We start from the raw sequence: 27,879 nt of genomic DNA, 5'->3' as shown, positions 1-27,879 counted from the left end.
GAAAATCATGAAAAACCCTAATCAACACGGTTTCAAACGATGTCACTTATATATTGGTGTCAAACCTCGACATTGTTTATATCTCCTTCCTGCAAAAGCAATTAGATCAATATTTTATGTAAATCATCACCAATCATTGATCACCTCACTCTACATATATATATTGTGATAGACTGTGGCCATACACTGTGGTATAGCAAGTGGCCATAGACCATTCTTAATGAGGCCTCATGAATATTCATATCTGTACCAAAACGAGGCTAAATGGGGCAAGGACACAATCGCATAATGACGACAAATCTCAATGTATACTTCCTGGTTTCAAATTTCCTTGAACGGTACATTACAGGAAACCGTCCAGTAGTTCAGGGAAATCGCAGAGAAATGGGAAAGGGCTACAACAAATGTTTCTGTAGCATATCCACGGATTGAAGGGTGAATAATGACTGTACATCACGACACATCACGATAAGTCATATGACCTAGATATCTAGGTAACGTTTACCACTTTGCGCAGCATTTATGAAGGAAGCTACTCTAAAGTCACAATAGTGGAAATATTACCAAGGGAAGTCAATTACGTTTACTTTATCAACATATGAACAAAGCAAAAGACTCAACGTATTTCCTGACCTGATTCAAATCATCCACTTCCACATGGGAGTAGTGTTGTTAATTCTTGAGCTGGATAATCGAGATTATAAGTAATATGTAGATCAAGATAGCTCTCCCTGAGTTGATCTGGACCAAACAAATTTGTTTAAATTAATCATGTGATGAAATTATTTGTTTGGTATTTTTTTCTGTTTAAAATGTTTTGTCCTATCGACTCCTGTTTTATAGATATTGCATTTATTCACGCATTTTTATTTACAGTTGTACAGGACTAGTGGTGATGGCAATGTGCGCGTAGCTGCATGTTACAATCGCAGAGGAAAAACGAATCGCCACATCATCATGTAGAAACTATTTATTTCAATCAACATATGGGACCAGAGACCATATCTGTTATATGGTCTCTGGTGGGACACAATGTGCAAGGCAAAACTGGATTATTTTTTCAAGCTTTTTCAAGACTGATTTGCAGGTGAATAATTAATTTACCTAAATGGACAAGTGGTACCTGCATGGGGAATATTTGAACCAATTTTCAATACTGTGTTACTATACCATAAAATTAATTTATTGTAGATCAGGTGTATTTATTCTGTACCACTGTTACTGAAGACATTTTTAAGAAGAACATATTATCAGATTAACATAACAGGATTCACACTACAGCAAACAATTAACCCAAATAAATAACGAACACCTGGAGTGCAGTTAATAATAATTTATTTTGAAATGGTGTCTTAAAAGTCCAATAACAATAGACACATTCACAATAGCTTCCAACTGTAATACTGATGAATAACAATAAAATTTTCAGAGGATGCAAATTGAAAATATATTGGGTGCAATATTAATGTTGATAGAAGTATCCTTTTAGATTAGTCTGACATCAATTCATAATTTATCTTCGGAGTTTTCTCCCTTATACATTTATCATAATCTCTTACCTATGAATGATGTTTTTTCTGATTCCCAACTAACTCTTTTCAAACAGGATGAAATACATTCTTTTCATCAATTATTAATTAAACAGCAGCAAATGAGTTACATCTACAACTATGCCATTATGAAAGACCTTTCTATTATTCAGTTAAATCCATCAATGTGTATGTATTACAGCTGTCTCTTTTTCATCCATCATTTACAAAACACAAAAAGCACCAAACAATTTCATTCAATTTTCAATCAATTCTTATCATCATACATGAGTTTACAAACTCCAAACTTTTCAAGTTCAAGTTTTTCTGTTCAATTTTTCTATTTTGTCAACCTTTTCCTTTGAGTTGCCTCCCCCTGTTCATGTAAGTTTTGCTGGAGTTGTTCTATGTAGGACTGGGGTCAGTGGCTGCTGTATCACTCTCTGCTTCACTGTAATATAAGCATTGTAAAGCATCAGTATTATCTCTTCGACCACACAAACAATAAATATATCTCTGGAATTACAAATATACATCAAGGAATAGAGGCTAACATCATTTCATATTTTTTAGACAGTATGGGCAATCAATATTTTTAAATGTAAATAACATAGCATATAGGTCAAAGTTCAGTTGTATTAAATTCTTTTAAAACCATGTCAGTTGGCAAAATTAACTTAATACGATCTGACATTCTTACTGTATCTGAGATGGTGACTGTGGTAGATTCCTTATGGGAGGTTCCTGAGCTGGTGACATGCTCTCTGACTCTTAATAAGCAGCATCTGAAATGGATATTTAAACACTAAATATATTTCAGTTGGTGTAATTAGATTGTCCAGTAATATGTCCTGTATCCCTGAAGTACTGGTCAGTATGTAGTAATTTTGAAAGTAGATACATATTTAAGATTTTTAACAGCATGTGTATGTCCTGCATATACAAAATGTATATGTACTTGAAATGTTACTTTGATTTGCAGCCAATCTAATTTCACGGACACAGAATATTTGCAAATAAAATTCCCTTGCCATCATGACAAGAGTGTCTGCATATGTCCATATGCTTAATTTTTTTTAATATATTGGACCGTTCATAAGTTATGACTAGGGGGTGATGATGATTTTAGGTGCGGTGTTTGTGGGGTTGGGGTTTCTCCCAGTTTGTTTTGGGAGGCAGGGGAGGGGTCAATTGTGTACATATGAACTAGGGGTGATCACTGATTTTGAACATGACAATGTGTGTGTGTGTGTGTGGGGTGGGGGTGGGGGTGGGGCAGGGGTTTGAATGTGTGTGTGTGTGTGTGACATTCACATTGTACATGTGCCCTGATATTAAAACCTTGCATAGTGAACAGTTTGTACATTACACGGCAGATCTAGACTATGCCATGTGTCGTAATTATTTTGTACTTACTATGAATCATTTTCCAGGATCTCTCCGTATTTTCGTCAACCACTGCCTTCTACTGATCTTATTCTTGGGAATATGGTGAAAAGATACCGTAAAATCCTTACGGGCATCACTCCAACGCAAAGGCACACAGCAGTAATCTTTCCCTTTCAGAGGTCGCCATCTTCAAGGTTTGGTCAACCTATTTAAGCCTCGCTTTCGATTTGACCTCGAGGTCATGCATATTAGCTAAGAATGGTCTATACAGTGACAACTCATAGCCGAGGACTAGTCATCGCCAACGCCCCGTTATATAGCGTGGGCCACACGTTTATTTCTGGCTCTTGTCTAGAAGGGAAATACATCTATCCAAAACCGATCAATTAATTTGTCTGGGGAAAATTTAAGAATACACAGAGTAAACACAGTACTCTTTAATAAGAGAGACCATATAATAAATATTTTTATTATATCGTCTCTGCTTCAGTATAGCACTTGAAAACATGCGGTAATAGTGGACAAACAACAATCCGACAACCCAGAAGATGGTCATTTAACATTTAGTTTAGTCAGTGTTAATAAACAAGAATGCGTCTGTCATTTCTTGTAAGAAATAGTTTTTATAACATACAAACACTAGGACAGCCAGTAACTATCCCGCAGTCAAGTGGATCAGAAACTAATTTCGAAATTATTTCGATTCCCCATTTCCGTGGTATACAAAATCGACGCAACTTTCCAACGACTTAAACGAGCAAAATTGTCATAGTTTAAAAAATTGAAAATTAGCTGCAATGTTAAATTAATAAAATATCTTTCAGAAATAACATGGAAAAAATTAACAACGATAAGGGCCATTGGCTTGTGCATACGTTTACGATCGAAAACCGAACGTAATAGCGTCATTACCCGCCTTACTGAACTCTGCTTTGAACACAGATTGCTCGCTCTTGATAGCCTAATTATCCTTTTATGTAACATACAATTAATTAGGTGCAAACTCTCTTAGACATTCTTCACAACGATATAATATATATCAAAGCGAGGCTGAATTTGATGTTCTGGTGATTTCGACGATTACATTGCTCGCGCTGTATCGGGGATTACGTGCGCGATCGGAGTGCACAAACAGAGGCGTGTTCAGAACCGCGAGTGCCCGCGAACGCTAGCGAGCGCTCGATCCTGAACGCCTGTGCCCGCTCGAGCGCCCGCGCGCGCACGCGAACCATTCTCACAGCTGCCTCGCCAAGCGAACCAAGATGGCGATCATGTTTAATGTCAGTCGTCACCACTCGCCCCTTTCCGTAACCACCAAAAAGAAGACATGGAGAATATTTTGTTAATGCTGTCAAATAACATGTATATGTCATCGAGTGGTCTGAAAAAGTTGATATGTTCACGAGTTGCGTAACCATTGACAACATTAACAAAATATTCAATTTATTATATTTTGATCATTGTTTATAAATGATCGAGACATCTATTTCGTAGTTCGCGTTTCGTAGTTCCAGGCAAAAGTGATATTCTACTCAGTGAAAATGACAATACCATTTTTATTTTCACCAATATTTACAGTATTTCACCCTTAAGAATATAATAAAGAAGCTATTCGGCTTGTCCCGGAACAACACGAGTTGGTCACGAATGGCTTATTGTAACCAAGCGCTCGCGTCCGTTCAGGGCCGATGCGAGCGCTCGCGGGAGGCAATCGCGCGGGCGCTCGCGGTTCTGAACACGCCTCAAAAATGCCAATGGCAGCGCTCCATAGTCGATGTCCGCCATAATAGCTAAATATAGCAGCGCAGAAAATGTAGAAACGTGAAACTGAAAACGAAATAGAATTCATTTTCATACGCTTTACTGTAATTACTCTACTAGCTTAAAATAAGTGAGCGACCAATTAATGTTCCTGGTCGTGGATGCTGAATTTAGGTGTCAGGTGTTTTTCATTCATTTTTATTCATAATGATTCATTCATTCCCAGAAATGGTTACTGCTCAACTTGAAATATGACTTTCTTGCAATATCTAATGATATTTTTAAAATATAGCTAATTATTCCTTTAGACAATATATGTGTATGCCCACAAATAGAACCAGAAATATATATGATGTGAATGGTATTGGATTTTTGATTTTATAGTTGAATAATTATGCTAATATGTGTAAAAATATAGTAAGTTGTACCTAAATATCGGCAAGCCTGGCCATTTTGCAGTGTTTTATGTATGTAATAATACAGTAAATAGTTTCTTTTTAAAAGAACGGGGAATAAAGAAAATTAAATTATTGGCATTTAGTACTAGTTACTAAATGTTTTTGCAGGTATGCTATCTTATGTTTACATTTTGATTTCGCGCATCAGTGGAGCTGCACGCGCAGCTCCTGAAAATTACGTCACTCATGCGTAACACCTCGTGCATTACGTCATCAATCTAACAGTAATTCTTTACGCATCACTTCGTAGTGTATATTATGAAAAGCTGGCATACTCGTACCGTTTCTCTTTCGCTTTCCGTATCTCCTCCGCTGCAAATACTTATATAATTTTGGTTCAAAATTCAAGTCCTTGATTCGTACGGCTGTCTTTCTTCCTCGCTAATAATCTGATCGATAAATCACTGAAGTCCTTGGATTCAACCGCCGACAAGCATGCCACCAAAACGCCGAGCAGCTATCAACCATCGTTTGGTAAGAGGGTCGAAGCGACCACGGGGGCACAACTGGAACACCGAGGGAGGTGAATGGAGTACCAATCACCATGGATGCATCAGCAAATGGTGAGTTTCATTACGTTCCTCGTAATAATAATTTTGTGTCCATACCGTCAGGCATTTTGACTTCCACCGTGACCGACTCCAACCAAACGGATCACGCATTACCTAACCCACATAATGTTAATGAGCCGATAAGAGAGCAATTGCAGCAAATATGGGCGCTTTTGGGGCAGTCAGGAGCCAATAACTCCGGCCATTGGTCTTCTGTGAGCGCTCCAATCATGGATCCGCGCATCTTCGCAAAGCCACGCCCCTTCGATACTGTTGCAGGAGGCACCCACGCTTTCTAACAAAATGGCTGCCGCCAAGCAAAGCAATTTTCTCGCATGCATTCCTGAAAACTTTTCTGTGTCTTTTTACCGATTGCTGATCAAATATCAACTAAGAGCATGGAAAGGGGGTAGACTGCACTTTACGGGTCCCCGGAAGTTTAGCTACAGACATGCGCAGAAGCCATATTTACATCGAAGGAGGGGTGGGAAGCAATTGTGTACCTAATATATTCAAGTGTATGCTTCCAAAATTATGGGAGGGGGTGGGTGTCATTGATTTTGGACATGACATGAAGGGGTCACTTTGTACATAAATTTTGGGAGGGGCATTCACATTGTACATGCTTCTCCATAAAAAAATCATGATCACCCCTAGCCATAAATTATGAACGGCCCCTTAGAACATTTGTATGATCAAGGAATTATTTATCTATTAGTCCCAGTCTACTGAGAATCAAGTAAACAAAGTAGAGTGAAGCCTCGTTAATCCGGACGGTTGCGTTTCTCAGCAAATTCGTCCGGATTGCGAATAGTCCGGACTACTGACTACTCTAAGTGGGAAGTGTTCCCATATAATAGGTCTGATAAAGACATTGCAGGGATTCAAGCTCAACAACTTCAAAGAAATTCCATCTGATTTGAGTTCCACATCCATGCCACAACAATGGAACAAGCCAAGGGGAGACAAAATCTTGCCAGTGCCTATCAGCCAGGTTGTGGTTGCTAGACCAACTGAGCAACGCAAGCGGAAGCCGATACAATACCACGCCGACATGAATTACAAGTATAGTTTTATTCTTATTTCATCAGACATTTTGCTGAAATTGATAATTCAACTAATATTGTCATCAAGATATCTATGAAACACTTGCACATTTTTACTTGATCACAAGTTAAGAATGATAATTGCCCATATGAAACCTAAATACAGAATATAAAAAAAATTAATATCTATTCATGATAGAAAATCTACATTTTTTAATGATAAGTGTAATTCATATTACAAACACAACTATAAGATGATTTTTTATATAGCCACTGAATGTATGTATATCTGTGTGTTTCCGGCTACCAAGGGTTGACATGTTGCAAGTCTTCAAACTCTACAGGGCACACCACTCCTGCATAGAACAGCACAAAATGATTTCCCTTTGGTGAAAACTCCTATGGGAGATGTGCCAATTGGATCAAGCACTATCTTACCAGGTATATATCTATATCTAAGAGGTGCAACTAATTTAAAAACATTTCAGAAGAGGTTGAAATTTTGTTTTATTAAGAGTTGCTGTATACAGTAGTAGCTTGACTCCATTCAACAACATTAATTTCATGCACAATTACAGTAGTGATTACTTCACCAAAACATCCTGAAATAATGTCAGGTGGCAACAAACAGACCAAATCTTGTTTATCCTGGAGAATAGAGATGTTGGAACACAATTTGACAATAATTTATACTGTTTCACCTTGTTAATAAGTCTCTCAATATGAACTCTGTGCTTTGCCACTTTATCTGTTCATGAATTTTCACCCATGTTGAATTGTTTTCCAGTCTTTCCTTTTGGAGGTATATTCAGTTTCAAACCTAGTTTTCAACTTTTTTTGATAGAAAAACCTTTGTCAACCATGATGCCATCACCGTCATTAATGTGTGTCAATTTCTTTCATTGACTTAATGACATCATAAAACCCAGACTGTTCAGTGATTGCTTTATCAGATATTGAACCAGTAAATAGTTCTGAAACAAACATTAAGCTTCCATTTGGATCACATCCAATCAAACCCTTAAGAGTAGAAGAGGACTTGTAATCACTGTAGACTTGACTTTGCAAACTTACAGCACATGGGGGTCTGTGTTTTGACTTCTGTCCCATCAATGATAATCAATGTTGTTGGATAGTCTCTGCGATATGTTTTAGGCATATGTTTTATTTTATCATCCCTGTGTGGCCATATTGGAATCTGTCCCAGCTCGAAATATAAAACATCAAGCCATGTGTTGAAAATAATGTCTGCTGACTGAGGACTTAGTCCAAATCGAACTGCAATATTCTTAAGTCCAACCCACACCTTAACCGACAGAGAGTAAGCAATAATGCATCCTGAGGTTTAAGTCTCTTGATGTCTTTCCTCCCTGATGAATAATCAATGTCCTCTCCTTGGGGTAGCAGAAATGATAGTAGTGTGAGAAATCTCACATATGTAACACCTGTATAGTGTTTGAATAAGTTTTTGATTTTTTTACCCCTGGTGATCACAACATCTATAGAAAATAATGCTGATTGTTGAAGCTCTCTCTGTAATTCCTCAATTGTCTTCTCTTGTGATGCTACTTTGATGTTCAGCTCTCTTATTTCTCTTGACTTGTCTTGTAATTGTTGCTCCAAATCATGTTTTTCTGCTGCCAGAGCTAGTATGTCCATTGGTGATATCCCTGAAATGACAAAATATTTGAAATTATTTATTTATTATTTCAGATCAAACATATCAAGAATGCAACACCAACTACAGACATATGTGGGAACACCAGTGTTATCTTGCCACCACCAGTGAAGCTTACCCAGGAATTTGCTCATCTACATGATGAAGATACAATCTGTAGGGATCCCAAATCTCTTGAAATGAAAACACAGAGTCAGTCAAATGAACTCTGGTTTTGATGAACATAGGAAACGTGTAACTGCATCAAGTTTTGGAAAGGTTTTGCTCAGAAGAAAAATACCAAATCATTGCTTCCTGAACTCTATTTTCTCTAAAAGAAATGTTAAAAGCACCATCACTGGAATATGGGAAGAAACATAACGAAAAAAGACGCAAAGGGCAAGGTACCATCAGAAATATCCAGACAGACATTTTCATGATGGCGGGTTTGTTGTGAACAATGAGTTTTCATTTTTGGGAGCAACGCCTGATGGCAAGATTTGTGACAATGGTGAAAGTGGGATAGTTGAGATCAAATGTCCTACTCCAGCGCAACATGACCATTGACATTGCTTGTGAATCGTTAGACTTTTCCTTAAAAGGAAAATGGTGTAATTTCTTTGAAAGATCTCACCATCACTACGCACAAGTACAAGGTCAGTTGATGGTTACTGGGTGCAGGTTTTGTGAATTTATTGTGTTCACTCAACTGGACATGCATGTGGAGAGAATAACGCCAGATATTGTTTTCATGCAGTCAATGTTAAAGAAACTAGCCGAGTTTTACAGAGATCATGCTGTATCCTACCTAAAGAAAGCAACCAGAGGGAATAAATGAAAACTGAATCTCCATCTATACATACATCTTTCATCAGTCTGTGCAGATGTGTTGATCATGAAGTCGGTGGACTTGTTTTGTGCTTTGTCAGTATCTGACAACATCTGAACTGGAGCAGTTGACTGGATGGATGGCTTGCCTGTGTTCAATCTGAAAAAGGAAATGTACACTCAGGGGCAAAAGACTGACTGACTGACTGAGTTTGGTTTTACGCCGCTTTTAGCAATAGTCCAGCAATATCACGGCGGGGACACCAGAAATGGGCTTCACTCATTGTAGGGGCAAAGAAACGATACCAAACTTTTTGAAATTATAATTTGTGTTTGGACTTTGATATTTTGAGTATTTATGTTCAGAAACATTCAGCCGAACTCAACAAAACTGACTCAATGAAACAGCGATGCACGTGCAAGGCAAGAATCCAGAAAGGTGAACTTATTCACGAAAGTTTCGTGCACATGCACACATGACACACGTGACAAATATTCGGTATAAAAGCACGTGAAAATGTTTATGGACATCTACATTTTACGCTTACATTTGCGACCATGCCGAGATTATCGAAAGAAGAGAGAAAGGGCAATCGGCATGATCCAGCTTGGCACTACCCACAATCACGTCGCCAGGATCTTCGGTTGTAGCCGACTTACAATAACCAGGCTGATGACCCGTTACAGACAGACAGGCAGGACACAGGACAGGCCGAGGGTGGCAGACCTCGGGTCACGACCCCAGCTGAAGACTGGCGTAACTTGCGTAACTCCTGCATTTGCGCAACCGATTCCTCACTGTGACGTCATCAGCATCGACTGCGCTGTGTCATCGTATCAGCTGAAGGACGGTGTCCAGGAGACTTCGTCAGCATGGTATCCGAGCCTACAGACCCTACCGTGGTGTAGCACTGAGGCGCCTCCATCGACGTCGACGTGAGATGGGCACATATCGTTCAAGGTTGGCAGCGCAGACAATGGGACAGAGTCTTATTTACTGATGATAGCAGATACCTCCTCAACAGACCTGACGGTAGGACACACGAGCGCATCGACGCAGAGGAGAGCGGACGTCCCGTTGCTGCGTGCAGGAGGTTGAGCCGTTTGGCGGTGATGGCGATATGGTGTGGGAGGGATATGTGGTGACAGAAAGACGGATCTGGTTGTTATCGATGGGAATTTGAATGGGCAGCGTTATATCAACCAAGGCCTTCGGCCAGTTGTTCTACCCTTCCTACAACAGAATCCAAGAACCGTATTTCAACAGGACAACGCTCCATGTCACACAGGTCAACGTGTTCAAGGCTTTCTCAACGCCAACAACGTTGTTGTCCTGCCATGGCCATCACGCTCTCCGGACCTTTCACTCATTGAGCATTTGTGGGACCATCTTATGAGACAGATTCGTGCCAGACAGGTCGCCCCAGTGAACAGCCAAACCCTCATCCAGGCTTTGAGGGAGGAGTGGAACAGGATACCTCCTCACGTGATCAGATGTCTGACCTCAAGTGTTCGACGTCGTGTTAGAGCCTGCATCGATGCCTGTGGTGACCACACTCGATATTGACTCACAGGAGTGTCCCTGTGTCACTGACATTGACTTATCTCATCATACTGGAGTGATCGAATACAGGACATATGAATAGTATCGTGTTTTTTTTTCAATTATCTCAAACAATGAGTGGCCTTGATGAATAAATTTGATTTTTCATGCTCCTCACTTATTTGTCTTCAAATAACAACATTGATTTTCTGTTTATCTTTTGTCATCTTTCATTAATTAGCCTCAATAAGATGGTATCGTTTCTTTTGCCCCTGAGTGTATAATGTTTGACATGACTATGATGATTTATGCGATTTATTCTGTCATTATGAACATTATTTACATGTACTGTTCCATCATTAAAAAGACAGGAATGAATCTACTTTGATGTGTGTAATTTGTGAAACATATACAAGTCAATATTCTCTCTGAGAACAGACTACACTACATAATGAAAATAGACATAAATCTACAGACACATACAAAAATGATGACATAATTACCAGAAATATAAACAACTAATTATCCCACAATTATGTCATGAGGTAGGCCTACGGTATATATGTATTTTCCATTATTTGATTTGAAGAATGCATTTTGTTTGATTCGTATAAATTTTAAATACACACATGTCAACATTCTCTCCCACAAGAGATGACGTCTGTTTTTATCAGATATGCAGGGAGTGTACTGGCTTGGTCGTTTCATAATGGAATATATAGTTTGAATTGTACTTAGATGTTACTGAGAATGTTTATAACGAAGTTGTTATGCTTTTTTCAGTGATACGAAACTAAGGGCAGCCTCAAGGGCAGCTCAAGGAAATTGTGAATGAATATTTTCCCGTATGCTTTGTTTTCAGTGATACGAAACTAAGGACAGCTGAATGAAAAGTGAATATTTTCTCCCGTCTCTTGTCTACACTTGTTTTAAATGTATTTTTATATATCGGGTTTGTGTTGTATTTTTTATTTTCAGTGATACGAAAATATTGTTACTATGTGACTGTATGTGTAATAAAGATGAAGCGTCGTAAAATGTAAAAAGACAGACAACATTGTTATGGAAGAGTGATAATGTAATATATTTAACAACAATGTTCAAAACAGCACGTATCACAGTAGTAACACAGTCACTCAGTGACCATTGGCCCATTTAGTTTTGACACCTCCCTCAGCAGCTGGGACACGGTAATAGTTGTTGCCTGGAAATCGTCCCATAATCTAAAAAATCTATCCGCCTTGGCACGCTGGCCAGCATGCTGCCTTCTGTCCAGCTGACCGTCTGTCACAAGGCGAATCTGCAGGGGAAGCAGGTCAGCCTCTCGGAAGAGGAGGGGAAGCAGCCTGTCAAAAGGTAGGCAACGTCGCCCGGACAGTTGATTTAAGCGCCTGTGCCAGCTTTCCAGGTCATTGTTCGTCCGGATGGCCGTCCCAAACACGCTCCAATTTGTAATGGTCCACACAGAGCTTCGGATCCATGTCGACTCAAAATATTCACAGAGGGCGATCAGATTCTGTGTCACTGCTTGTTGTTTGACCTTCATAAATGCTGGCTCGATATGGGCTGAGTCGAGGAACTGCAAGCCCATAAGCTTTTTGATGAATCTAAAAAACAAATTATAAAAATGAGAAATGCAGATAATTTTTTAAACAAGATCATCTGAAAGATAGTAAAAAGAAGCAAAAAAATATTCACCTGTGTGTTCCCACGTCCTCGTCGTAAGCCGTAGCCAGACCCAAGTTCTGCACTTTCCTATAAATCGCCTGATTCATATGGAAGGTGCAGCCCTTGATCTGGACGGCCGGAAAAACTCTGTTAAAGCCTCTCCAGGTCGCCGCCTCAAAGTCCGTGACCATTTTTCAACAGCTGCGTTGATTGCGAAGTACTCTGTGTGGGAGATGTAAGTGTTTTCCTAAGAAGTGTTTTCTGCTACTTCTCTGCTGGTCTGCGTAGTTAAACGTTGAATGACGATACTTACCTAATACATTTCTTTTTAATTTTACACAACTGAATTTAATATATTAGCGGTCTTAGATTTGTCTGAATTTGTGACATGGACCACTGTGAAGCATATTTGTTTTTTTTTATTATTTATGGATATGTTCACCGCCGATCATACTTACCTGATATATTTTATTTATTTCACAAAATGCAAACACCTTTCGTCGATTTCTTCATCATTGAGGGTGAACTATTCCCCATTTTAATAACGTCTACGAATTCACCGCTCAATCCGTCTACGAATCCACCGGATTTTGACGTCTACGAACCGGTTTTGGTTACGAATTCACCTACACCCTTTCCTGACAGGCTTGGGGGCAGGCTCCGTCAGCAGCCACTGGGCCAGGATATTCTCTGCTCGGTCCTTTTCCTCCAACAAAATGCTGGAATAAAATAAATACTATTAGATACGACTAACAGAAATGCGTGCCCATTTTACAGCTATATATCTAATCACGTTAAAAAATACGCCGATTCAAATGAAACGAGGAACTGTATCTTTGCCAAACAAGAAACTTGAGATATATATTATTGCTCCGATCTCACGTTATAACAGCGAACATTCTATACAAAACTAAGTATGCCTTTTTTATAAACATCTTTTAAGTTCAATAATTTTTACCTTAGAACATACAGCTTTGTGTTGATTTATTCTGGATAAATTTAGCTGCTCATGAGGACGGCCGCAAGCTTTGATCCAGCGCTTGCATTTTTCTTCATTCCGTTTGACAGTTGGAAATCGGACGAAAAATCTCCTTCCAGTCTTTCAGGGTAACGTTCGTCAGCATTGCATGTCCCCCACGTGCATCGTAATACCATTTTCTGTGCTTTTCACCACACGGTAACTATGGGCAACGGAGTTTGTTTGTGGGTAAAATATGGCGGGCGTTTGACAGCAGTTCGGCACAGAATCAGCAAACATGACATAACTGGGCCAATAACGGCTCCCTTCGTCACTTGTAACTTCAGTAACGGCATTAAGTATTAACCTAAATGGCCCATTATGTATTTTACAGTACTGTCTTAACTGTATCGTTTTAATACTGGCCCAGTCGCAACATCACATTGTTTAAAGGCATTGTCTTACGTTACTGGGCCAGTATGCTGCATACAGTATAGGACAAAGTTATTGGTCCGGTACTGGCACAGTAATGAAATACGGTACGGGGCCATTACAGGGCCACTACAGGGCCAGAACGTAAATGGTGCATTGTGGGTAAATTGAATTGCATTGTGGGTTAAAAATGTGCCCGCCATTTTGTCGTCTGCTGGAGGTGAGGGGTTGAGGTGTCAGGAAAACATTTGGCCAAATATGTAGGTATTCTTTGAAAACAACATATAAATCATATGTAACTTTAAGCCTAATATAAAGGTGTACTAGAAAAGGTCTATTACCACTTTGGGTCCATTCAGTTTTGCTCCAAACAAAACTGTTTTTCCTTCCACATTCAAAATCTGCGTGCAGTTCCATTACCACAATCTAACTACAGTAATGTCGTACTGGACAAAACGAAGGAAAATAGAATCTAAGCTAAGAGAAAACATACAGATTATTCAACAAGGGGTTTTACAGACAGAAACAGACACAAGGGAACATATTTCACCTTATATACAACAAAGAACATATTCTCCACCTGGTACATGTACAGACTATGATGAACATGAACATGAGCATGACTGTTCAACTAACTACACAGATTTAAATTGTAGTAGTAGTGTTACAAACACAGATGGTGCTGGATTTTCTTTCACCTACCAGTCTGGAAATGATCAACATGTAAATGGTAGTGATGATGATACTGATTGTGAAGGCGGTTGTGAAGATGAGCTTGATTGTGATGATGATGTTGATGGGCAGTTGTTTGAAATTCTTTCACACTGGGCAGTGAAATACAACATTTCTCATACTGCTCTCGGACATTTACTGTCCGCGCTTAAGCAATTTCACCCATTGCTTCCAAAAGACCCCAGAACCTTGTTACAAACAGGAAAGGTAGATGGTATTAAGAATATTGCAGGTGGGGCCTACTATCATTTTGGTGTGAAATCCAACATTCTTTTGAAGTTGTCATCGGATACTCACTTACAAAGGTTAGATACCATTCTAATACAAATAAATGTTGATGGTCTTCCCTTGTTTAAGAGTACAAATGATCAGTTTTGGCCAATTTTAGGCCTGATTCAAGACAAGGGTCAATCGGATCCATTCATCATTGGCTTGTTTTCAGGAAATCATAAGCCATCTAACCCTGAAACATTTCTGAGTGACTTTGTCAGTGAAATGGTGGGGTTGCAATCTGATGGTTTGGTGTACAATGGAAAGATATATAAAGTGAACATAGCATCATTTGTTTGTGATGCACCGGCTCGAGCTTTCATTAAAAGGGTTAAATCTCATTCTGGTTATTCAGGATGTGAAAAGTGTACACAGAGTGGTACCTATCAAGGGAAAATGGTGTTCTTAGAAACTGATGCACCCTTAAGAACAGATGTAGCCTTTCATGAGATGGTAGATGAAGATCATCATACAGGCCCAAATCCTATGAGGCAGTTGTCTATTGGCATGGTGACGCAATTCACACTTGACTACATGCATATGGTATGTCTTGGTGTCATGAAACGCTTGCTTTGGATTTGGAGAAAAGGACCCCTTCACTGTCGTCTAGGCTCCCAAACGAAAACCTTAATATCAGAGGCCTTGATGTCCCTTACTTGTTACATGCCACATGAGTTTGCACGAAAACCAAGGGCGCTTTCTGAAGTTGATAGATGGAAAGCAACCGAGTTTCGGCTTTTCTTGCTTTATACCGGACCTTTAGTATTGAGGGGCAAGATACAAAATGAGATGTACAAAAACTTCATGCTTCTGTCAACTGCAATCGGTATTCTTGTGAATCCTATATTTTGCAATGTGTACGCAGATTACGCACAAGAACTTCTTGTCTCTTTTGTTCACCATTTCTGTCAGCTTTATGGTACAGATCAGGTAGTTTACAACGTCCATGGCTTAGTGCATCTCGCTGAGGATGTAAGACGTCATGGCCCACTTGATGCATTTTCTGCATTTCCATTTGAAAATTTTCTCCAATACCTGAAAAGTTGGTTAGAAAACCCAATTTTGTCCTTGAGCAAGTGGTGCTCAGGTTGAGAGAAAAGTCTTTGTTGTCTTCATCAGAGAAGTGTGACAGTTTTGCACCATTTCAGGCAAAATTAAAACACTGTGATGGTCCACTTCCCGCAGGTAACAATTTCTTAGGGTGTGTCCAGTATAGAGAGGTCAAACTGAAAGAGTTTGTTGTCACATCCAAACGAGGTAACAACTGTGTAAAAATAGGCAAGGACATTTGCTATGTGAGAAATATCCTGAAATGTGACGAGGATATCTACGTTGTTTACCAAACGTTCTTGTCGTCGGGAGCATTCTTTCAGTATCCCATAGACTCCAGGCGCCTTGATATTCACACAGTATCTGATGTGAATGATCAGCTCCTAGTTTCTAGAATACAGAGTGTCAAAGGGAAATATGTTCTGATGCCTTACCAGGGGAACTTTGTTGCAATCCCAATGATCCATACACGTGCATAAAAGTAAACAAAACATGTGCATTAACTTTCAAAAATAAGAAATTCCACAACCTTTGCTGATGTACCAAACATAGAACATCCATTCACAGTTAAGTCAGTAAAGCTGGGACGTGGGATGATTGCACACATCTCCTACGTCCCAGCATAGCCGATGGGCTTGAATAACTGCTACTGTAGCTGTTTAGTAAGTGTCTTTGCTTGCATTTAGAATTTATGTCAAAATCTTTTGATTTGAGACTTTGTCTTTTGAAATCTATCCAGGTTGTTTTATAAATGAAAGTTTGCTCTTATAGCCAAAATGTATGTGGTCGTCGTCTTTGAAGAAAGCAACGAGGTAGAGTTAGTTGCTTCCAATTGGCTGCTGAATCAAACCAAAACCTACTGGCCTCCACTTCGCTCTACTGCAGCTGTTAAGGCAGTAAAGGAGCGAATTGAAGCAGAAACAACATGGCCGGTATACAGGATCAGGGTGTTGGCTGCTTGTCGTAAGTAAATATTGATTTCCCTTAAATTCTCTTGTCTTTTCTGAAGCTGATGTTACTGAATTGAAATATCATAGTTTTGTGAACACTTGAATTCATAGAATATAAATTTTATTTTACCTGTTTCTACAGCGCAAATGTTCTAGGATGATGTTATATATCTGCAGATAGCTATGAAGACGGTAGAAGAAAATTAAAAGTTGCTGAAGACACTTCAGACATTCAAACAGAAGAGGAGGACTCCTGTGGTAAAGGAGCGAGAAAGTAAGTGCTTTATGCAATTATGCTAAGATGAACTTTTTCCCCACCAGTCAGTTTGCTGAATGGCAGTCTATCACGAATAGGGTTACAATATTTGTTAATTTTCAAAGAGATTTTGTAGTAATGTTTGATACACACTGGTGATAAAGCATTTCATACTATTATTCCACTCAGGTTATTATTGCAAGAGTTACAGCAATAATCTGCTTGGGGATGTGCTATTTTGGTATGATCTTGTTTTGGTATGCATGTAATATTATGTTCTGTTTGGCCGTCAGACGAAAGCCAAAGCAAGTTTCCTCCAGTGAGGATGAGGATGACGACTATGAACCACCCAGACCAAAAAAAGTGCGACCTGCTGTTCTACCACCAGCTCCACAGCCACCAGAGATTTCAATGCCTTCTACCTCGGCAGTTACTGAGGTGGTTACAGGTATTTCCCTCTACCCGGACAACATTAGCATCAGTACATCATCAGCACATGCATCACCACCAAGACCTTCAACTTCTGCCCGGTCTTTGTTCAGTGTCCATATGCCATCATCAGATTTCCCAAGGATCCCAGAGTCAAGTACCACTGCTACTCACATCAGACAGTGTAAGTACATCACAGCCATATATCACATGTCATAGCTTTTATGTGCAAGATAAAGTTTGGCGATCTTGATTCACTTTTAAAATATGTTTGTGAGATTTTACAAATCTAATACAGGCGGAATCATGAATTAAATTATATGTGTAATTTGAAGTTTCTGCTTACAGCAATGCCAGGTACTAATGAAGGGTCTCTGATCCCAGGACTTATATCTCCTGATTCAGCACGAGTGAATGGTAATTATGTTTTTCATTACTTTCTCCTCAACAACTACAATAATATTACTATCCCTTTCATGTCAGACCGCCGCCATATAGCTGGACTATTGCTGAGTGCAGCGTAAAAGTAAACTCACTCACTCTTTCATGTGTCTAGTAGAATTCTTCAATATGCGGTCCTGTCGCTTGTCATAAAAGGGCTCCAACTTGAATATTTCAGCTAAGGATAGGGCAATCATTAAAGCCATTTCATCAGTGCAAGTTGCTGTGGAGAGATTGGAAAAAGAGCTTGCTTCTCAACGGAAACTCCTCAATGAAATCTTGCTGAAGGTGTCCAACAGTGGAACACCAGTGGACCTCCAGGAAGATGTACAGTTTCCACTAACTGATGAGGCCGCCCTTGAAGCTCTTGAAGGCAGACTGAAGGAAAAGGCATTTAGAATGTCTTTGGTAAGGCTAAAGATTCTTTTAGGGCAAATAGCTGACACTGGTGCACATGTGGTGTATGAATTTAAATATTCTGTACTAAGATACATTAAATCATCTGGCATTTTATAATTGTGATAAGTTTAGGAGTAGTAGATTAAGGTCTACTAGCAATACTACTTCTCAAGCGTATACTACTAGATTATATAGTCCAGTTGTACCTTTGTTTGTAAGCAGACTGACATGCTCAAATTGTTCTCAGTGCAATTTCACAAGTATTAATCATGCCTGCTTAAAATCATTTCAAAATACACGTTACTGTTATCATGGGTTCATTTTGATCCCATTTTGTATAAGTTATTTAGACTTTTCACCTTATTCTAAAATGTTGTTGTCCAGTTTTGCAAATAATTGTCTTGATGACCTTTTTCAAAATGTTACCCTCCTAATACCCAGCAACTTTACTTAGTGACCGAAACATTTGATATTTTCACAGGTTGATCGCCTAAAGCTTATTGGCGGAAGCACCGTAAAGGAAACCGTCCAAAGAACCATGAAGTATGTCCTTGGACATACTATTGCTTCTCAATATAACTGGCTGGGACAAAAATGTTGGAAGAACAATGGACCAAGCAAGAAAGCATTTGCTAATTTTCAGCTATGTGCTGCAATCACTAGTGAGTAAAATAGCTCTCATATATAGTTCCGGATTATGTAGATTTGAGAATCGAAGTGAGTTGAAATTTATAGTCACATCGGCAATATTCCAGCCATATTTTGGAGAATTAAAGGAATATGTCAATGAAAGTTAGCACTTCAGCTGGAGTGCCTAGTCAATATATTGAACCATATGTGACATTAATGGTGGTCATTCCAATCAGATTTCAAATATGGTCACCATATTGAAAATGCCAGTTTTACTCATTGATCATTTATTTCTGCAGTGATTAAGCAGAAATTTGGTATGTAGGATTGGTACGGCCCTGATGTTTCGTTTTGATCTAGATGAGCTACAGTGACTTGGAAACTGCAGTAAGACCAAGTTTCCAGGGCAACCATTCTTATAATGTTAAAGCTTTATTAAAAGAATAAGGCATTGCATATTAAGTTTGACAGGTGTGCAGAATAATTGGAACTTTATTTTTCAGGTTTGATGTTAATGAAAATTAATATCATATTCAACTATGTTTTAGGAGCTGTTCTCAAAAATCCCCTGCTTACAACAGCAACAGAAAAGGAGGCTCACAGTGAGATGATGCTTTGGCTGAGAAATTCGGGGGACAGGGACGGGGGCCGAAAGAAAAGGCTACTGGCTAAGGAGGCTGCGGTCACCACTCGCGATAACATGTCTGAGTAACTGCAATATGCTGTATATGAGATCATATAAAAGATGTTTTACTTTATCCCTTTTGTTTTCCTTTTAGCATGCTTAGCAAATTGAATACAGAGGGGTTTTGCTTCCAATTAGTCACATTAGTGACATGTTTTATAGATGAATCCTAGCACTGTATCAGTTGTTGAACTCGTGCCAGTTAACAGTTTGCTGTTATAAAATTTTACATGTAACCGAGATTCCTTTGGGGGAACAATGGACATAGTTCGTGTACATTTGCACTGTCTATTTACATCATGATACATGAAATTTTGAGTGCATCCTCTGGGGGAGGCGCGTCGCCTCCTTCACAGTGCCCACTTAACAGCTGGGTGGCCATGGACTGGAGCAATGTAGATTTAGTCTCCTTGGTCAAGGCTGACACAGGTCTAGTGTGGTTTCATACAAAAGGGTCCAGAATGTAAAAGTGCTATGGTACCAGTACACAAAATCACATACGGGGCCAGTACAAGACCAGTACACTGCCAGTGTGTTGCTATTTGTACTGGGCCATTTCCACGCCAATGTGCAAAACGTTACTGGTCCGGTACTGAGATCCGTTATCAAGCCTATATCGTGGTCTTTATAATACCAGTACGGGCCCAGTAGTGTCATGTTAGCTGGTAATTATATGCAGACCTTTAGCTTGTAATAGAGATAAGATGAAGCTGATGAGGCTAGCCTTAGCATGGTACGCATACCAGATGAAAGACTACACAACGCAGATGTGTGGATGACAATGAGCGCGGTGTGGATGGCGCCGACGGGACGGGACACATAGTTCAGCTTTTTGCGGCCCTCCGCCGTGGAAAAGCAGACGGGCAAAGCATAGGCAAGTTTGTACTTCCTCCCGCGGAGACAGCAGGCAGGTAAGGCATTGCAAACTTTGTACTTCCTCCCGCGGAGACAGCAGGCAGGAAAAGCAAGCTGGTAAGGCATTGTAAGCTTTGTACTTCCTCCCGCGGAGACAGCAGGCAGGAAAAGCAGGCTGCTAGCGCATTGGAAACTTTTGTACTCCCTCCCGCGGAGCCAGCAGGCAGGAAGGTTTGGGCTGCCACTGTAAAAGTAGGAACCAAGTATCCATATTTTAAGCTGATTTGGTGTTAAGTCCCGTCGGCACCATGCCCACCGCGCCTTTTTATTAAGAAAGGTGCAAAATACAAAGGTTATGGTACAGGTTATACTTACTGTGCACTGTACAGTGAAGACTTAATATAAGTCGTACATTTAACAACCTCAGCACCCCCACCAGGATACTGAGCTGTAGAAGGGAAGGGTGGGTGGGAAATTATTTGCGATGAAGCAAAATGGATAACCTGCCAGGAGAGCATGCAGAATAGAAAGGAAACGGACGTGACGTATGACTGCGGATGTGACATCACTCCGGAAGTGACGTAGCTGCTATTCTGGAATGCGGAAATAATACACTGCCACGTGCGTTGCTACACTTACTGTAGGCTAAGTGTATAAGTAATTGTAAATGCTGCCCACAACCAAATTAGTGAAATATGCTGCCTTCTTACCCGAAGTTGAGACAGATGCTTAATGAAATACACTGCATACCATGTTAGCTGCAGTGCCAAACGAAGTTGATTAGAAATGACATAATTAGAATTGTAGTTACGTTATATACACGAGTGTATTACACTCGCCAGGGAAGTGTCAGAACTGCGCAATTGAATCGTAAATGCTGCCTATAAACCCATTTAGCAAATAATGCTAAATGTCATTATATGCAGACCTTTAGCTTGTAATAGAGATAAGATGAAGCTGATGAGGCTAGCCTTAGCATGGTACGCATACCAGATGAAAGACTACACAACGCAGATGTGTGGATGACAATGAGCGCGGTGTGGATGGCGCCGACGGGACGGGACACATAGTTCAGCTTTTTTGCGGCCCTCCGCCGTGGAAAAGCAGACGGGCAAAGCATAGGCAAGTTTGTACTTCCTCCCGCGGAGACAGCAGGCAGGTAAGGCATTGCAAACTTTGTACTTCCTCCCGCGGAGACAGCAGGCAGGAAAAGCAAGCTGGTAAGGCATTGTAAGCTTTGTACTTCCTCCCGCGGAGACAGCAGGCAGGAAAAGCAGGCTGCTAGCGCATTGGAAACTTTTGTACTCCCTCCCGCGGAGCCAGCAGGCAGGAAGGTTTGGGCTGCCACTGTAAAAGTAGGAACCAAGTATCCATATTTTAAGCTGATTTGGTGTTAAGTCCCGTCGGCACCATGCCAACAGGCCCGCATGCTGCCCACTGCTGGGCAGCGGGCGGGGCTGCCATCCACAACGAGTTAAATAGTTAAAGGGGGGAGTAGGGGAGAGGGCGCAAAAGAGGTTTCACTAATACTTAATTGCTATGCAGTGCTGCCAGAATGGCCCGATGTTGGGCCGCCATGCCCAGCTTGGATAAGTGCACCCCGACGAGGTACTGGGCAAGGCCGAGGCTACGTCACTGCAGCCCGAGGTGTTATAACTGGAGCCAATCACCCACGACGGCCCTGTAAGCCATAATTTCACATTAGATTTGTGTGCCTAACAAAGGCATACGAATATACGCCCTGTAGGCATTAGATCTCCAGTGACCAAATTCCTGAATCTGAACTGCCGGAATTCCTTGTAACACTGCTGAGTTTGCTGCCCCTAACCGAAATGAATGAGAAGAATAAAAGTTACTATTGATGGGTTGTTTTGCTGCCGTCAGCGTCTTCCTGAGCACTGCCTGAAACTGAAATCTTGTTAGAGGAGCCGAGTTAGTATGAGTAAAGAGATACCCGTCTGTACATGGTCGCACAGCCAAAAATCGCTTTGACAGGGCATAGTATGGACTGAGGGACTGCCGTAATGGCAATGCGTGTGCCGCGGCCCTGCTGGTCTAGTTTTGGAGGCCTGTAGGACCACCTCCACGTAGGATTGGTCGCTAGCAAAAGACATGTCCTTCAGCAAAACAGCCCGCTGTGACGAGTCGCTTATTGAACGGGCGACTACCTCCCTTACCCTGAAAAAAAAACAAAACAAAACAACAAAAAACAAAGAATGTTAGTTGCTGATTGAACGGGCCACGACCTCGCTTACCCTGAAGAAAGAATGTTAGTAGGTGCGCTGCTGAAAACAGAGAAGTTTCATATGAAGACCTGCATACCGTGGAAAGGAGTTGCACAACGCGCGTTAGCAGATCAACTGTAATGGGCTGACGCGTGTCTGGCTGCCTTGCTATCCTGGCCATACCTGCAATGGCTTACTGCCAGATATGAGGGCTCATCCAGGATCTGTACCCGGGACCTCTCGCCTGCGTTGTGGTTTTTTGTTTGTTGTTTATTTTTTTTTTTAAAAAATTACACAGAAATATAGAATATTAAATTTCCTATCCGTTGGTATAAATATAAGTGCAACCACCTCAGCGTTTTGGTTGAGGAACAGACCTCGCCAAATGTTGTCCACCATTTTGTTATGCATTAAAAACAGCAAATTATTCCGCTTTTTATCGCGCCCCGATAAAAATACTGTGCTACGAATTTTTTATTTGGCATCTTTACTGAAAGTGTGAGCTAAGAAAGTACAGCCCAATATACAAGTGCATACCAACTGGGTTTATATGTGCTTACGCACAACGCAACACGCCCAACCAAAAACAACTCGCAATAAATGGCAAAACTGGATTCTCTTCTATGACGTCAAACGACGACAGAGAGGTCATACATGTATAATGATAAGGGGGCATAACTCTGTTATGCTTCACACTAGGTCAATGTAACTCAGATCACATGTAGAGAACCTGCTGTGGATACGGCCGCTATGTTTTCTTTATCCTTTGCCCATGGCGAACCAAACTATTCCAATTACAATTTCCCCAATGTGATCGGATACGCTTTAGCAGTTTCACAATTTACCAGAAAAGATGACAACGCACCACATGCGAAAGTACGTAACAGCGGCCCGGATGGCCCTATCCGAGTATATAAGTTAGTTCTTAGATTCCCATATTCTCCTGTGTGTATAGATGTATTTTGACTAATTTTTCAACGTTATTACCAGAGTACTAGCCATATCTTCAAATGTAATGAAATTGCTGAAAATAATACCACATTTTAGTTGACATAATTGCTTGCTTCACGCACCCTGCGATGTCGGAAAAAGACGACCTTGGCACGCTGATCAGCATACATCTCACCCAATTTCCATTAATTGTATAAAAGGTCTCGGCTTCTATGTCATAATTAAACACTCTTTAGATAAAACATAAAATGACTGATTTTTCCCTTTAAATAGTGTCCTGACTATATCAACAATTAGACAGTTTGACTGTGTATCTTATTATGAGCAACACGCACACCTGTTTGGCATTAATTTAACGTAAATGAAAAATTAATATTTCGCAACGCCCCAATAGTTTGTTAGGATAAGAATTTTCTTTCTTTATGATTATGTAGCTATTTCTCTTAATAAGTATGCAATGAAAGATGCAAAAAGATAGCCTTTATATATGGAACTATATATTAGAATATGGATGTAAGATTTGTCCAAATCAACACATGACTTGGTTTATATATCTCCAAACAATCTTCCTATAAAAGTCGTTAGAGAGTGATATCCTGTCATGCCAATATGAACTGAATATATTATCAAAAACAATGATAGTGAATCATAAAATGTTACCGACAAACGTGCACCTGGCCAATCAACATATGTCATTGTTTTGTATATAAAACGACACAAAAATATGCAATGAACAAGAAAATTCCTTTAAATATATGTCCATATACATTTCATAACATATGTAAGTCATTTTCATTAATTAGTATCAGTTTACTTATAAGGTTGAATTAAATCGCCGTTCATTAACCTGTCCATATGAAACTGCAATATTAGTCCAATATTACACATTGTACATCATAGGGACTAAAGTAATTGCAGCTATGGCTACGTTTCATCTTCGAACACTTGTGTAAAGATTTAGAATATGGTGTACTGCACTAAATGTGCCAACCTCCTATGTAAACATCACCCAAACAATCAAAACTTTCAAGGAATAAAACAGTAAACCCTACATGCACGCATGACACCGAGCAAGGCCAAATGTAGATACTGAAGTCAGTTTCATGAAAAAAATATCTGAGCTTTCCGCAAAATATACTATGCTGACAGTGTAATCGGAAGTCGGTTAAGGTGATTGTGTTTACTCTTGTTCAACCGACCTTCACCTCGAAGAAATTTCCCAATATGTACAACAATGTGGACATATGACATCACTACAGATGACCTATCTCTTACAATACGGTGGCCTTGCTGACAAGGATACCGAGGATTCTGCGAGGACCCTTCCACTGATTCAGGGATTGTTTGTATATAAATATGACATGTAAGTAATCAGAATGACTCTGACTATCTGTATGTTGTTATATGTTTTTATCATTTTCACTGTAAGTAAGAGAAGACGCCAAAAATGCTGATAATTACAGTTGTCGTTCTGGGTGATTATGCGCAAGTCATAGCTTCACGCTGCACCAACTTTGACAATTTCTTATGAATTAACGAATCATTGCATTGTATCTATTCCTAATTTCCCATTTCTTTCTACAATACTCTTTCCATACCTATTCCAAAGGCATTGAGCCATTGCAAGCAATGAATAGATGAATGTTGGAAGAATTCAGAAAATGCTACGCGGTGTGAATCGGAAATTATCTTTGTTTACATTTCAAACGCTCAGTCTTTCGAGCACTGCGCTCGTTTTCACGCCCAAAATGTTTCGTTTCATTTTTTCTAGACAGTTGGTATTGGTGACAAAGACCGGTTGCAATTTGATACTCAATTGCATAGGGAATTCAGTGATGCATTTTTCGAAGCTGAATATGAAACACACGTGATGTAATAGGCGTCTCAATACCGGCCTACGTGAAACGTGTCCTTGCAAACACCATCCAACATGGCGGATAGCGCTCTACGGCGCTCGTGTAAGTGTGTTCTCGAAAACATCCCAACCGATTCTAGATTCATCGGCAACGTTTCAGAATTGTCACCAGCGACTCAATGCCAAACTGCTATCAGTGATCATGAATATGTTATTTTTGAAACTCGATACTCCCAGTAATTTAAGTGAATACAGAAAGAAATGACGGAAAGCGAAAGCAGACGCAAATTAAATGTTAAGTTAATTCAGCATTTTTTTCAAGATACCGAAAATTACGCGAGAACCAAGAAATTATTTGCGATGAAGCAAAATGGATAACCTGCCAGGAGAGCATGCAGAATAGAAAGGAAACGGACGTGACGTATGACTGCGGATGTGACATCACTCCGGAAGTGACGTAGCTGCTATTCTGGAATGCGGAAATAATACACTGCCACGTGCGTTGCTACACTTACTGTAGGCTAAGTGTATAAGTAATTGTAAATGCTGCCCACAACCAAATTAGTGAAATATGCTGCCTTCTTACCCGAAGTTGAGACAGATGCTTAATGAAATACACTGCATACCATGTTAGCTGCAGTGCCAAACGAAGTTGATTAGAAATGACATAATTAGAATTGTAGTTACATACACGAGTGTATTACACTCGCCAGGGAAGTGTCAGAACTGCGCAATTGAATCGTAAATGCTGCCTATAAACCCATTTAGCAAATAATGCTAAATGTCATTAAACACTGAATATAAGGAAATCATTTTTTTTTTAATCATCATTTCCATTTAATTTTTCTATATGTACTTTGTTGTGGAATCCTAATTTACATACAAACTTCCACAATACTTGACTTCATGAACTCTCAGCGTTTATGTACAGGTATGTCACAGCACCAGAACACAAAGAAGATCCAAGATACTGTCTGCACCTGTACACTAGCTGACCCATCTTCCAGAAATAGGAAACATGTGATGCAAAATTTTGGAACAGAGATCAACAGTTATCCGATCAATTAACTAGCATTGAAATAGAATGTTACACAAAATACAAATGTAGTCGAAAGTTGATTCAAAATTTGGTAAAAGTCATAACAAAGGTTTAGGAAAACAGACATGAAAATGCCCAGAAGCGTTCACACCTCCTACAAACCAGTGTGCAATTTAATATGAAGCTCATTTTGCAAATAACCATCAACAAACCTTGAACAATTTGTTCAAATCCACCATCTTAATAAACACTAGCTTTGGCTCAGTCTTCAAATATTAGTAACCTCCTAAAAAACTTATGATTTATCAGAAGAATTGCATCAAATATGGGTTAAATATATGTTTCAATCTTTATTCCGTTACATGAAAAGTCACCTGAGATTTTTGTAAGTTATTCTGTTCCAGGACTGGATAATGCCTGACCAGGGTTTGACCAAAACGTAGCCTTTGCTTTTTCAAATTTTCTGGATGTTGAAATAACTTTAATGAGTTATGATACTAGCAATCACTTTCAGAATTATCTTATTAGTAAATGTAGTATTTAAAAAAAACATCTAAAAGCAGGAGCCAAGAAACTAAGTTAATACCAAGTGATTGTCCTGCCATGATATGTATGGTGTTTGTTTGCCAAGTTCTGCCTTAAAATCTAAAAAATCTGATATGTCAATCAATTGAATAATTATTTATTATTGATTAGATTATTATTAATTTTATTACCCTTCCACGTTTACTAAAAACAGCAAGATTCTTAAAACATACCTTGCCATCATTTCCAGTGAATTAATCAAAATTATAGTTGTAATATTACTCGTAAAATGTACCATTATATGTGAATAATTTATGTGGTAACAAAACTTCAAATAATGTTCTCGTAATTAAGATATACACTTTATTTCACTCCGTCCAATACTCCAGAAAGTCGATCACTATTCTTCTCACATAGTTTTCGTATTCGATCAACATGGAGGAAGGTAATTCAGTTCAAAGTCCCATGCAACTCTTTATAAAAAATCTGAAATATTTAAAGCATGGTTTTATAGGCACTCATATGAACTAATTTTGATACTTGGATATTGCATGATAGGCAACTGCTGACACTGACAATATTTCCGTTTGAATAAAAAATATTACTCCTCGAATATTTTGCTCTGTTAACAAGATACTGTAGGCCTTCAGATTGTGCTTATGAAACTTAAAACATCCTACAATGTGTGACAAATTGAAGAATATCTAAGAGCGAAGGGGACAATATCCGCCACATTGTTCTTTCATGTAAGTTTGCTATTTCGGTTG

The 27,879-nt window shown here is 39.5% G+C and overlaps 2 protein-coding genes, 1 long non-coding RNA gene and 1 pseudogene across 3 annotated transcripts; 2 read left to right on the top strand and 2 right to left on the bottom strand.

Annotated features, from left to right (window-relative positions):
- Nucleotides 1-7,318: 7,318 nt before the first annotated feature.
- LOC124289205 lies at nucleotides 7,319-9,998 on the bottom strand (annotated as a pseudogene).
- Nucleotides 9,999-11,674: 1,676 nt separating this feature from the next.
- Nucleotides 11,675-12,596, bottom strand: LOC124289226. Its single transcript, XM_046725829.1, has 2 exons — nucleotides 12,461-12,596; nucleotides 11,675-12,369 (listed from the first exon to the last, which is right to left on the bottom strand). Exons 1-2 carry the CDS (start codon nucleotides 12,535-12,537, stop codon nucleotides 11,895-11,897), a joined length of 552 nt encoding a protein of 183 aa, XP_046581785.1. The 5' UTR covers nucleotides 12,538-12,596; the 3' UTR covers nucleotides 11,675-11,894.
- Nucleotides 12,597-15,929: 3,333 nt separating this feature from the next.
- On the top strand, nucleotides 15,930-19,735 carry LOC124289230. Its single transcript, XM_046725837.1, has 6 exons — nucleotides 15,930-17,096; nucleotides 17,372-17,691; nucleotides 17,856-17,924; nucleotides 18,127-18,356; nucleotides 18,829-19,009; nucleotides 19,526-19,735. Exons 2-6 carry the CDS (start codon nucleotides 17,490-17,492, stop codon nucleotides 19,687-19,689), a joined length of 846 nt encoding a protein of 281 aa, XP_046581793.1. The 5' UTR covers nucleotides 15,930-17,096; nucleotides 17,372-17,489; the 3' UTR covers nucleotides 19,690-19,735.
- A 1,869-nt stretch (nucleotides 19,736-21,604) lies between these two features.
- Nucleotides 21,605-22,731, top strand: LOC124289231. The gene is made up of 2 exons (XR_006901631.1): nucleotides 21,605-21,676; nucleotides 21,725-22,731. It is a non-coding gene; the product is annotated as an uncharacterized LOC124289231 (long non-coding RNA).
- The last annotated feature ends 5,148 nt before the right edge of the window (nucleotides 22,732-27,879 follow it).

Source organism: Haliotis rubra, unplaced genomic scaffold, assembly GCF_003918875.1.
Source record: "Haliotis rubra isolate DU_JTF1 unplaced genomic scaffold, ASM391887v1 Scf436, whole genome shotgun sequence".
Classification (NCBI taxonomy): domain Eukaryota; kingdom Metazoa; phylum Mollusca; class Gastropoda; order Lepetellida; family Haliotidae; genus Haliotis; species Haliotis rubra.
This window is presented reverse-complemented; position numbering and strand designations above follow the sequence as displayed.